This window comes from Bufo bufo, chromosome 9 (genome assembly GCF_905171765.1).
Source record: "Bufo bufo chromosome 9, aBufBuf1.1, whole genome shotgun sequence".
NCBI lineage: Eukaryota > Metazoa > Chordata > Amphibia > Anura > Bufonidae > Bufo > Bufo bufo.
In genome coordinates, this window is record NC_053397.1 from 107,933,949 (window position 1) to 107,948,109 (window position 14,161).

Consider the following 14,161-nt stretch of genomic DNA (forward strand, 5'->3'; position numbering starts at 1 on the left):
ACCTGATTTGGATATAAATACCCTCAAATTAAAGCTGATGGTCTTCAGTTAAAGCACATCTTGTTCGTTTCATTTCAAATCCTTTCTGGTGGAGCCAAAAATGTTACATTTGTGTCGATGTCCCAATATTTATGGACCTGACTGTATATCTCTTGCGTTCCACTGTTAGTGACAGCCTGAAGGGAAAGAGCCACCTGTAAGGGATATTCTTGTGATGAAGTACTTCAGTCAGAGTTCTCAGGATATTTCTTTTGGAGAGTGTGATCCTAGCGAGATCTTGATATATAGTGACGTTTGAGCCTTCCACTGGTGAAGGCGGATTGTTTCTGGCTGTGCGTAGGATGTCATCTCTGACTTTAGAGTGGAACAGTCTACAAATAACATCTCTGGGAGGTTCAGTGGGTCCAGGCTAGGCCTTAAGGGACCTATGCGCTCTTTCAATATTGATTTCTAGTGAATAAGAGTCTCCAAGTATTGAGATGAAAATCTGTTTAACGGTGTCTGGTAAGGCCTCAGCTTGAATAGATTCTGGTATCCCTTTTAAGCTTAGGTTATTTCTTCTCGCTGTTTTCCTGATCTTCCATCCAGTTTACCATTTTGTTCATGTGTTTCTGGCAAGACGTGAGAGCTGTGGTTGTCGCTTCAGTGTAGGATATTAGTTGGGATTGAGTAGATTCTAATTGTTCCACCCTGCCTCCAATATGCTTCATGTCTTGTTTAATGTCCTGCAGTTCTTTGACCACCGGTTCTAGGGCTTTTGTGAGAGCCTTGCTGAGGAAGGATCTTGATATAGGGAGGCCTCTATCCTCGGGAGTATCTTCCATGTCGCTCTCCATTTCTAGTACGTTCGGTGAGTGTTCTCCTTCTATGTTTTTGTTTGGAGAGTTGCAGTGAGGGGAAGCAGGCTTGATTGTGCTTTGTGATTTGCCCTTCTCTATGAAGGCGTCAAGGGATCCCGTTTGTCGCTGAGGGACAGTGCAATTGGGTTTTTGTGAGCTGATTTTAACCATAACTTCTATGGAAAGTTCGTTCCGTCAGTATGAGCAGTTGAATGAGGTTTTCTGGGCCTCTCCACTTGCTGGCCCTTCTGAGCTGGACTAGCGAGGTCTAGTAAAGCATGTTGTAGTCTTGTGTAAGACTGAAGGTTTTAGGTATTGAGGCAGCCCGGTGAACAGGCTAATAAAAAATTGTGTCGTTGGCCCTTTAAATATCTAGGTTGAGTAGCAGAACTCCATTTATTGTAGCTGTAGTTCCTTAAACATTAAGGCTATGTCTTCAAATACAGCTGCCCTGTGATGTCTGTAGAGATGGTGGGGTGTCTTCAGGGGTGAATTCACAGTGTCTGCAGAGAGGTGTCGGCAGTGCCTCGTGCAGCTGAGGGTACTGTCCCTGATGGCGCCTCTCAGGTAATCTTAGGCTCTGCTTAGGTGGACTTTGAGCTGCGGGTTTTTGTGGACGCCACTCTGTTTTAAAAGCATATAAATTGACATTTTGAAAATTGCTAATTTTTCCTAATTTTTGGTAAATTTTGTATTTTTTTTAATAAATAAAAATGAAATATTTTGACTCAAATTTACCACTGTCATGAAGTACAATATGAGACGAGAAAACAATATCAGAATGGCTTAAAAGTGTTTAAAAGTTATCACCACATAAAGGGACACATGTCAGATTTGCAAAAAATGGCCTGGTCCTTAAGATGAAAAATGGCAGTGTCCTGAAGGGGTTAATGGGTTTTCTCATGATTAATGTAAAAACAAAAATAAGTCATCATGTAAAACATGACAATCTCTTTCTAACAAAGCTGGAACCAGTCCTGTACATCACATGGATCCAGAGATCGCCCCATTCATGGCTCCTATTGCTGTGCTAGATGTATTTCAATCTAGCAGTTCAGGGGGCATGTGCTTTCTCAGAGGACATTTCCTTTCTGCTGCTGCTGCTGTCGGCAGTTGAAAGCTGGAACTGAGCATATGCGTCCACGTCAGTGAGATGCTCAGAGAAATAGGAAAAAGAACAAACAGCAGGTGGCGCTATATACACTGCTCAAAAAAATAAAGGGAACACTTGAACAACACAATGTAACTCCAAGTCAATCACACTTCTGTGAAATCAAACTGTCCACTTAGGAAGCAACACTGAGTGACAATCAATTTCACATGCTGTTGTGAAAATGGGATAGACAACAGGTGGAAATTATAGGCAATTAGCAAGACACCCCCAATAAAGGAGTGGTTCTGCAGGTGGTAACCACAGACCACTTCTCAGTTCCTATGCTTCCTGGCTGATGTTTTGGTCACTTTTGAATGCTGGCGGTGCTTTCACTCTAGTGGTAGCATGAGACAGAGTCTACAACCCACACAAGTGGCTCAGGTAGTGCAGCTTATCTAGGATGGCACATCAATGCGAGCTGTGGCAAGAAGGTTTGCTGTGTCTGTCAGCGTAGTGTCCAGAGCATGGAGGCGCTACCAGGAGACGGACCAGTACATCAGGAGATGTGGAGGAGGCCATAGGAGGGCAACAACCCAGCAGCAGGACCGCTACCTCCGCCTTTGTGCAAGGAGGAACAGGAGGAGCACTGCCAGAACCCTGCAAAATGACCTCCAGAAGGCCACAAATGTGCATGTGTCTGCTCAAACGGTCAGAAACAGACTCCATGAGGGTGATATGAGGGCCCGACGTCCACAGGTGGGGGTTGTGCTTACAGCCCAACACCGTGCAGGACGTTTGGCATTTGCCAGAGAACACCAAGATTGGCAAATTCGCCTCTGGCGCCCTGTGCTCTTCACAGATGAAAGCAGGTTCACACTGAGCACATGTGACAGACGTGATGGAGACGCTGTGGAGAACGTTCTGCTGCCTGCAACATCCTCCAGCATGACCGGATTGGCATTGGGTCAGTAATGGTGTGGGGTGGCATTTCTTTGGAGGGCCACACAGCCCTCCATGTGCTCGCCAGAGGTAGCCTGACTGGCATTAGGTACCGAGATGAGATCCTCAGACCCCTTGTGAGACCATATGCTGGTGCGGTTGGCCCTGGGTTCCTCCTAATGCAAGACAATGCTAGACCTCATGTGGCTGGAGTGTGTCAGCAGTTCCTGCAAGACGAAGGCATTGATGCTATGGACTGGCCCGCCCGTTCGCCAGACCTGAATCCAATTGAGCACACCTGGGACATCATGTCTCGCTCTATCCACCAATGTCACGTTGCACCACAGACTGTCCAGGAGTTGGCAGATGCTTTAGTCCAGGTCTGGGAGGAGATCCCTCAGGAGACCGTCCGCCACCTCATCAGGAGCATGCACAGGCGTTGTAGGGAGGTCATACAGGCACATGGAGGCCACACACACTACTGAGCCTCATTTTGACTTGTTTTAAGGACATTATATCAAAGTTGGATCAGCCTGTAGTGTGTTTTTCCACTTCAATTTTGAGTGTGACTCCAAATCCAGACCTCCATGGGTTGAAAAATTCGATTTCCATTTTTTTTTTTTGCGTGATTTTGTTGTCAGCACATTCAACTATGTAAAGAACAAAGTATTTCAGAAGAATATTTAATTAACTCAGATCTAGGATGTGTTATTTTTGTGTTCCCTTTATTTTTTTGAGCAGTGTATATGGATTTCAATTAATAATTGTGGCTGTACTAATTGTTTATTGACATGCAATTACAAAAGTATTGAGATCCAAATGCTGATTCAAAAGCCATAGAATAATTTTGGTGAGAAACACCTTTTAAATGGGTTCTCCAAGTTCAGGGCTGAACCTGGATATAAGCTGTTCTTTATTCCCTGACTACATACTTATGATTGGAGCATTTCCTTGCTCCGATACTCCCCCTTGTCACACTGCATCTCGCAGCGCAAGGCTCTTTAACTTCATTTGGAGAGTCAGAAGCCACAAGTTAGAGGTCAAACATGTTATTTTCTATAAAGTGTTAGGTATCAGTTCATCTGGGTTAAATGAGATTGTGTATTGACTAATGCTAAGATCTCATTTCAGGGTGGCTGTTAAGAAACATAGTAACATTGGCCGGTCCCATGTATTAGCTAAAACCAAGTGCCAGGACCAGTCCAGTGACTGAGGAGCTCAGAGACTTTCCATATAATCTGTTATGTTTGAAAGTGGCCATCAACTTGGTGGTTTCCCTGCCACAAATAGCACTTTGGAGCTAAGCCGATCTCACAGTGAGACCTGAATAACACATGCCATCATTTATCAGTATTCAGTCTTACTAAAACTACTCTCCTTTAATTTTAGAGTACAGCAAAGCCAGCAGATTGGAAATATCAAAATGCACCTTCATCTTGGCTTACTGTAGACTGTAGCGTTCATGTAGACCTGACCATTCCTTTATCTTCATGTGCAACTTATAAAGAGAGGCAGAAATGTACAAGGGTGAGTGTTTTACGTCTTTGTATAGACTGCAATCATGAGTAGTTATGTCTCTAAAACATACCATACATACACTTTTGTAGCAAGGACTGGAACAGTGGGCGAAAGAACTTGAAAATGCAGTCCTACTTTTCAATGGACAAGTGAAAGACAGTGAAGGTGACCTGGTTGAAGAGCAGGTAAGACAATGAAATGAACAAAAGGAATGGTCTTGTGCTCTGTAATGCACACGCTGGCAGCTGCTGTGCTGGTCACTAATACACATTGCCTGCATATTCTATTGCCTTGCATTGTGATGCCTTTTAGCTACTTATACCTTATGAGTCTATTGTTTTACAGATATGGATGTAGCTTAAAGGAAATGTGTCATCAGAAAATGACCCGCTGTTTGAGTCCCTTTTTTATCTTTAACATATTTGTAAAGAAATTTTGATGATGTTATTTTTAATTTTCCATGTCACTTTTTATAGAAGGAACCATTCGTTGATGATATTTGCCTGTGCGTCATATGTATGAGAGCTGCATTTACATGCAGCAATCGCCTCTGCAGAGATTGCTGCTGTGATTGTTCGTGCCCATAGAGATTCATTGTTTCTGGACAGCAGATCCTGCTTGCACATCATAATCTGCTGCCCAGGAACGATTATTTAGGTATCCACATCTGCTGCACCTTTACACAGGCTGATTCGAAACGAGTCTTCGAATGCAGGAGATAGAGGGGCTGGTAGAGGAAGCAAGAGTGTATAGATTTGCTTGGGACCACCTTCAGTGCACAGAACTGCTCATTTTCATATGGATTAAAAGTATTTTTTTCCCCAGAATTAAAGAATAGATCACTAAGTGAAAGGTATCATTACATTCATCTGAGCTGACCCTACAGGACACTGTGTCTGGTTTATCAGTGAATTTCCTGGTGACAGATTCCGTTTAACAAATTTGACCATTGAACAAGCAAGGTGTAACCTTTTTAAAGGGGTTGTCTGTTTCGGATTTTGATGAACTGTCCTTAGGATAGGTTATCAATATTGGATCAGTGGGGGTCCTGCTCCTGACACCCCTGCCAGTCAGCTGTTTAAATAGAATACAGTCTCTTCACTGTTTATCTGCTCGCCATTGACATTGCAGCGGCGAGCACGTGTAATTACAACTTCTCTATCCCCATTCACTTCAATGGGTCTGGGTGTAACTACAACTGCTCCTTCCCATTGAAGTGAAAGGGTCTCAGGAGTTGTAATTATGTCTGCTCGATACTGCAGTGCTAACAGCAAGCAGTTAAACCGAGAAGAGAAAACAGCACTCGCAAGACCACTGCGTTCTGTGCAGCTGGTTGGTAAGGAGGGTGCCGGGAGATGGACCCCCACCAATCTGATATTGATGACCTATTCTGAGGATAGGTCATGAAAATTGGACAACTCCTTTAATGTGTTTATTATGAAAGGGGTTATCCTATGATTATTTGAAAAATCAGAGATCATATAATACATGACAATCTCTAACAAAGCTAGAACCAGCCCTGCACCTCAAATGGATCCAGAGATCTCCCCATTCATTGCTCTGCTAGTGTTTCTATCAAGCGGACAAGTCTTGGGCAGTGTCTATTCTGCTGGAGCTCTCTCCCTATTACAGCTCAGGGAGAGGTTGAAGGTTGAAACTGAGCATGTGCGGCCATGTCAGTGAGCAGGACAAAGAAATAAGAAGCCATACAGATACATTTTATTGAATAATTTTTAATAACATGCAATTACAGAAGTATTCAGGTACAGGTGCTAGTTTGAAAACTGTAGAATATTTTTTGTGAGACAACCTCTTTATGTTCACATCTGTGTCTCAACTATTTTTCCAGTAAAATGATGGACTCGGAATCATTGGGATCCATCTGGCATACCTAGTTTTAGTTATGTGCCAGATGAAATATGACTTGGCTATAATGGATAAATGCTCAACACATTGGAAATTGCAATTCAGTGTTTCCAAATGTAAAATATGCACTTGGGAAGGAGGAAGCGCCTGCGTATTGTATATGCAGTTCTGTGTTGAGGTGGATTCAGACAGCCAGTGGATTAGATAATTATTGGGATGGAACCGTTCCTTCCCGAGGAATGTCTGCTTTCAGTGGAGGTTGAAGAGCTGCATTTACATGTGGCCATCACTTCAACTGTATGGGGACCAGTATTGGCTACTGCTATTGCTTGTTGCCCTACAGAATCATTTTTTCTGGGTAGCAGATTGCTGTTCACACCCCACAATCTGGTGCCCAGAAACGATGATTGAGGTGTCTGCATAAAAGATATACACTGGTATATTATCGGGAATGAATGTTCATAGTAATGTTCGTTCCCAGTAATCTGCCCAACAATTGGGCAGTGTAAATCCACTATGTTGTGTCAGAAAGTGATAGGGCTGTATAAGGACAGGGTAGCCCGGGTACGTGGCCAGAGTGCACCTACCTTTAAGGTGCATCTCTGGGCTGAGCAGTATTTGTAAGGGCATGAACAGGGACAGACATATTATATCTTGATTCTCTGTCCCAGATGTATTTTATTGTCCTCATTTATTGCTAACCGTCCATTGTATTTGACTGCTTTTTGTACTCTAGTTATAGTCCAGTTTGGACCACATTTATCTTTTGTATTTTAATTGTATGTAGATTAAAGGTTAAGTATCTGATCTCTGACAGCTTCAAAATGAGTCAATAGTACAGCAAAGCCATAGAGGAAGCAAGTAGGACGCTGCTGCCTAACTAGAGCTATAACCCGTAGAGAGGGGGTTGTGATCCCTCTTTATAGGGTTGTAGTGAGACCACGTCCGGAAAATGTGTACTAGTCTAGAAACCTCTGTCTACATTTATAAAAAGAACAGGTCCATAGACGGGCTACAAAAATGGTGAAAGGTCTTAAAGAGGTTCTCAGAGCAGTCCATAAAATCCTGGCGTCTTCTTCCTGTGTGGATAAATACTTACCCATCCACCACGTTGCCTTTGCTGCTGTCTCTACTCAGGTCCTAACTGGTTGTGTTGCCAAGTCTTCCCGTTCAGCTGTGTATACAGTATATGAAGTTGAACTGGAAGACTCGAGAACACAGCCAGTCTGCAGCAGAGACTGTGGCATCAGCTGGGCAACTGACCGCATGGTCTTTCTTACACAGAACAAAAGATGCCAGGATTTTATCGTAAAACTTATCGGAAAAGACTTAAAGAACTTCAATAGGAGCAGCTGTAGTAATGAGCTCTCTCCTCTAGAAGGATGATGGAGCTGTGTAGTTTCAGGACCAACCTGAACATCTGATTGGTAGGGGTGCAGGGTGTGATGGAATGAAATGATATGATCGAAAAATGTCAAATATTTTAAAGGTTAAAAATAAGGTTCAAGGGGGAAGTGTACTTAAATGGAATGTGTCATTAGAAAATGACCTATTCTTTAAAGGGGTTGTCTCACTTCAACAAGTGACATTTATCATGTAGAGAAAGTTAATACAAGGCACTTACTAATGTATTGTGATTGTCCATATTGCCTCCTTTGCTGACTTCATTCATTTTCCATCACATTATACACTGCTCATTTGTATGGTTATGACCACCCTACGATCCACCAGCGGTGGCCCCACTTGCACACTATAGATAAAACCACTGGCCTCTCTGGTGGCCAGGATCGTGGGAGCGCACATAGGCTGGGGCTTTTTCTTATAGTGTGCATGGCCACTGCTGATGGATTACAGATTGGTCATAACCATGGAAACGAGAAGTGTAAAATGCGACAGAAAAATGAATCAAGCCAGCAAAGGAAGCAATATGGATATTAACAATATATTAGTAAGTGCTTTGTATTAAGGCTCCATTCACACGTCCGTGGTGTGTTGCGGACCCGCAGCTGCGGACAAGAATAGGACATGTTCTATCTTTTGCGGAGCTGCGGACCCGAAGATCGGGGCCGGGCTCCGCGGATGTGGACAGCACACTGTGTGCAACCGCATCCATTCTGTCCCCATAGAAAATGAATAGGTCCGCACACGTTCTGCAAAATTGCGGAACGGATGCGGACCCATTTGCGGACGTGTGAATGGACCCTAACTTTCTCTTCATGATAAATGCCACTTGCTAAAGCGAGGCACCCCTTTAAATAAAGTTTTTATGCTAAACACATTTGTCACTATCTATATAAAACTATATAAAACTAAACTAAAATCCTTTTTACACATTAAGACTTCGGGTCTTTTGAGAGAAGTTACTTAGGCCAAAGACACAATATAAATAATGTTATTTCCATTACTCTTTTTTTGCACAGAAAAAATCCAAGTCAGTTGCACTTTCCAGTGCTCCGATCATCTCTGCAAGCATTCTTCTAACTTCAGTAAGTAACCTGAGAAATGTAAGGTATCATTATGTTGTACTATTAATGTTTTTCACTTTCAGGATATGATATGGTTAATTGCAGTGTAACAAAAAAGGGGAACACAAACAGAAGTGTGATATGAAGTCTGTAGTGAGGAAGAGGATGTAAACGCTATTGATGTAGCTAATACAGTGTGAATAAGGTCCAGCGAGTCTGGACATGCTGGACCTTATTCACATTGGATTACGGACAGTTTTCTTCAGGCCTTCCTTGCAACGAGAAGATTCATTATCATGTGAAGGTGAGCTGGGATCTTTTGTACCACTAGAGGTAGATAATACGTTATTTTCTTAAAAGGTAGAAGTTTTAGGTTACAAGAAAGTTCCACTTTGATTTCAGCAGATAGATGATATTCTCAGTACAACACAGTTAATGTATTTGCTGATATACTTTATACTGTATAAAGTCTTCAGTTTTCCAGATCTCTGCCTAGATTCATTCACTAGGGTACAAACTCATGTAGGTGGTTTGATGGAGGTCACATTGGAGCAGCAATGTCCCTTAATGTAATATTAGATATTTATTGACATATACTAACCTATACGTCTTCTGATGCGGTAAATGACACAACGCTGCCCGTATTTCCTTATTTCATTTTGCTTTTAAGTAGTTGTCTGAATTATGAGTGCGATCAATATGCAAAGATCAGTCACATTTGTATTCAAAGAAAGTCGGAGCATGACAGCTGTGACATAACGGCTTGCATTTCTTAGATGGCATGAAAAGGATAAACCCGATATAGTATTAAGCCTGAAGTCAACCAAGGTATTGGGGAGAACTTAGATGGTGTCAGGTTTGAGGCCTGATTTATTTGTTTTGCTTATATAGTGCTGACATATTCTGCAGCGCTTTCCATCCATTGTCCCCAATGGAGCTCCCTATCAGTATGTCATTGGATTGTGGGAGGAAACCCATGAAACCATGGGAAGAACATACAAACTCCATGCAGCTGTTGTCCTTGGCTGGACTTTAACCCAGGACACCAGCTCGGCAAGGCATCAGTGTATTAAGCCATCATTCCCTTTTATAGATGAAATCACGACACTGACACAGCTGCAGAAGCACTCTACGAGCGCCAGCAGGTCACGTTCTTATTATTGTAAATGACTTTACTGCTATATTTACTATGCTCATAAATTTGAAGGTCTTTCCACACATTTTGATAAAATTGTATAAGCTCGAAGACAAGACCCTGCACTAAATAATGTTCCTGTACAGTAGGAGATTTACCTTTCTTTTTTTTTTTTTTATTCTTTATTTCTATTTTGCAAAAGTAACAAAATTATTGCATGTTGAATCACATACATTAGAAAATAATAGTCGGACCCACGCCGACTGACATCATGGAGCATAATCCAACAATGCACAAACAATTACAACACCTAAGTCTGTGTTTGATATTCAGCCTACGGTGAAAATAAAGCACCTTGATTCATCTGACAAGAACCATACAAAAATCAAAGGGCCAAAAAAGACGTGGCCTCAGCATGAAAATAAAAGAAAATTCAACAAACAACAACATGAATGGGGGGGGGTACAGGACAAGGATACAAAAGGAGGAATTAGGGGACAAAGGATTAAGGTAGCAGGGGGGATAAGTGAAGTGTACAGGAGTGTCCAGACGAGACACTCAAGCCAGCAAATTCCGATACTCCGAGGAGTCTTGAAAGGTGAACCAGGGGGACCACATAGCAACAAAAGCTCTGTTACCACCTTTCAAAGAAGCTGTGAGTTCCTCCATTCTCCGTATCTCTTCAACCTTCTGAATCCACATTCCCATGGAGGGAGGAGAAACAGACTTCCACCTCGCAGGGACACAAGATCTAGCTGCTATAACCAGGTGACGCAAACAGGATCGTCAAAATAGGATCAACGGTAAATCCGAGAGAAAGAGTAGGAAAAACTCTGGTGTGTTAGGAATTGAAAAGGGAAAAATGGAAGCCAGGGTCTCATGAACAGATTCCCAGAAAGGTTTGATTTTGTCACATTGCCAGAAAATATGTAGGAGGGAACCTTGGTGGGAGTCGCATCGCCAGCATAGGGGAGATGCCGACGGGAACATTCTCTGGAGACGGGTTGGGACATAATACCATCTCGACAGCAATTTGTAACTGGCCTCCTGATATTTACTGGCAATGGATGATTTATGGGCAAATTGGAGAATTCTAAGCCACTGGTCGGAGGAGATATCCTTCTGCAAGTCGTGAGCCCATTTGGCTGAGAAAGAGGGGAGATAGTCCGACCCCAGCGTTACCAATGCCTTGTATAATTCTGAGAGAGAGTGCCGATAAAGGCCGGAGCCAATACATGTCTTTTCAAAAGGAGTGAGTGCCCTATCAGACTCCTGAGAGGAAGGGATAGAAGAAAGGAAGTGGTGAAGCTGTCTTGATCTCCAAGGACCTAGAGGGCAGGGATCCGTCAGTCCTAATAGTTCCGAGTAAGTAAGCCACCTACCAGATATTCTAAAGAATGGTGCCCGACACCTGCCATTCGATCTCCACTGTGCAAACGGACCCCCTGAGCTACCCGCCGGGAAGTCCGGATGTCCCAGGACAGGGAACATCAGGGAGGGCGTGGGGGAGATTGTAGAGATCTGTTGGTACTTACAGAATTGAGCCAGGGTAGGGCCTATGAGAGGATGAGAGGAGAGGTCACTAGGAACTTTCCTATCTGTCCATGGCAGAAGGGCCAAAGGAGTCTGGGATGTAAATTGCTCAATGGAAATCCATTGTTTGAACTGGGTGTGTCGGGACCAGTCTACCACACGTTGAAACATAGAGGCTGCATAATACTTCCTTAGGTCAGGAATCCCTAGGCCCCCCTTTCCTTTGGCACATGCAATAGGGATCTAGACAATGTTGAAGTCTTCCCAGCTCACAGAAATTTAAAGAGGTCACGATGTACAATAGAGAAGAAACTGGCCGGGATGGGGAGGGTCTGGAACAAATACAATAGGCGTGGAAGGACATTCATCTTAAAAATGGCACACCTGCCGAACCACGTATATAGGCCTTTGGACCACCTCTTGAGGTCTTCTCTGATCCGACTCAGGAGGGGGGTAAAATTCCTTGGGAATAGCTCTCGCAAATCTTTGGGAATCATCGTGCCCAAGTATTTAATGGCGCCTGTCGTCCAGCGGAAAGGCAAGGAACCCGCCAGTTCGGCTTCGAGAGCGGATGGAATGGAGACATTAAGCGCTTCAGACTTCTGTAAGTTAATTTTCAGATTGGACAAGTTATGGAATACTTTGAATTCCTCAATTAGGTTGGGGAAGGTGACCCGAGGTTTGGTAATCATAAACATCAGGTCATCTGCATATGCTGCTATCTTAAACTCCTTTTCTCTCACCATCAGACCAGAGATGTCAGGGTTTTTCCTTATAGTCCTCAGGAGTGGTTCTAGAGTGAGGATAAAAATTAGAGGAGATAAAGGACAACCCTGGCGCGTACCATTCCTAATCTCAAAGGGAGGCGAGAGGACACCATTAACCTTTGTGGCTGCTGAGGGAGAAGAATATAGGGAACGGATCCATGTCAATAGAGAACCCTCCACACCCACATGGTTTAATACTGCAAATAACCATGGCCATCCAACCCTGCCGAAAGCCTTTTCGGCATCCGTGGATAGGAGACATAGGTTGGAACGTTGAATCTTGGCAAGATGGAGCAAGTTCAAAACTTTTGTGGTGTTATCTCTCGCCTCCCTTGAGGGAATGAAGCCAACCTGATCTAAGTGTATAAGGTCCGCCAGGAAAGGAGTCAGGCGAGTGGCCAAGACTTTTGCGAAAAGCTTAATGTCTACATTGAGTAGAGATATGGGCCGGTAACTGGCACAAGCGGTCGGGTCCTTACCTTCCTTATGGATAACAGTAATGTGTGCATGCAACATATCTTTAGGGAGAGGGACTCCGGAGCTAAATTTATTCAAGGGATTGGTAAGGGGAGTACGTAGAAGGGGGAGGAATCTCTTCTAATAGGAGGCCGGTAGGCCGTCGGGGCCTGGAGCCTTACTAGACTGCATCGACTTCAGAGCCTCCTCAATCTCATCAGTGGTGAACGGACTGTTCAAACTCTCAAGGGCCTCATTTGGCAGTTTTGGTAAACCCGACCTAGCCAAATAGGTGCTCATGGCCGAGTCCAAGGCCGGACTTGTTTGACTGGACTGAGGAAGATTGTACAGGTCCTGATAAAAGTGGGAAAAAGCTTCTGTGATAGAGTCAGGATTGTGTAATACCGGTCCCCGCGGTGGAGTAATGCGTGGGATTTAGTTCCTTGCCCTTTGTTCGCGTAAGGATCTGGCCAAGAGTCTACCACACTTATTGCCATATTCAAAAAAGTGTCTCCTGCCCTGCGAAAGGAGGTATTTTGTACGAGTATCTAGTTTATCTTTAAAGAGGACCTTTCACCAGAGTAAAGCCTCTAAACTAACTATACAGGAGTGTAGAGCGGCGCCCAGGGATCCCGCTGCACTTACTGTTATCCCCGGGCGCCGCTCCGTTCGCCCGGTATAGCCTCCGGTATGTAAGAAGTTAGGCTCCACCCAGTTGAGCCTGCCGGCGTCTTCTTCTCCTATGCTGTACCGCTGGCCAATCGCAGCGCTCAGCTCATAGCCTGGCTATGAGCTGAGCGCTGCCATTGGCCAGCGCTACAGCATAGGAGAAGAAGACGCCGGCAGGATCAAGTGGATGGAGCCTAACTTCTTACATACCGGACGAACGGAGCGGCGCCCGGGGATAACAGTAAGTGCAGCGGGATCCCTGGGCGCCGCTCTACACTCCTGTATAGTTAGTTTAGAGGCTTTCCTCTGGTGAAAGGTCCTCTTTAAGCTTGCACCTTGCCTGTGTGAGCTCAGCTCGAACAGACTGTGCATGGGAGTGTTTATGGATCTGTTCCAGATCAGAAATGTCCTTCAAAATCTGGGAAATTTCCAAAGCCCTCTCCCGTTTACGCCGTGCCCCATGTCTGATGAACTCCCCTCTAATCACAGAGATTTACCTTTCTGTCTTGGGGATAGGCGACAACCAGCTAATTTCTCATAGGAGTGAATGGAGAGTGCAGCACAACCACCGCCACCTCTCCATTCACCAGTATGGCAGTTCCAGACAAAGCTGAGCCAGTGCGAATGGAGGGTGGCAGCTCTTGCACGGTGCACTCTTGTTAGCTTTGGGGCCCCATTCTAGAGTTAGGTATGGGTCTCAGAGATGGACCTCGCACTGTTTTGGCACTCCCATAGAAGTGAATAAATGGTTTCCGTGCTTGCGCTGTTCGCCCTCGTTCTCTTTGGGTCCCTGTTCTAGATTTCATTGTGGGACCCGCACTTATTTGACATTGGTGACATGTCCTGGCGACATGCCACCAGTGTGTGAAATGGGACAACTC

At 44.2% G+C, this 14,161-nt stretch overlaps 1 protein-coding gene across 4 annotated transcripts in view; it reads left to right on the forward strand.

The window, feature by feature from the left end:
* Positions 1-14,161, forward strand: part of ODR4 (odr-4 GPCR localization factor homolog) — a 115,869-nt gene that overhangs the window by 63,816 nt on the left and 37,892 nt on the right. For all 4 annotated transcript variants that reach the window (XM_040408452.1, XM_040408454.1, XM_040408455.1 and 1 more), the window contains 3 exons: positions 4,261-4,398; positions 4,479-4,574; positions 8,676-8,741. In XM_040408452.1, coding sequence (XP_040264386.1) covers positions 4,261-4,398; positions 4,479-4,574; positions 8,676-8,741 — 300 coding nt within the window. The remainder of the gene's footprint in view (positions 1-4,260; positions 4,399-4,478; positions 4,575-8,675; positions 8,742-14,161) is intronic.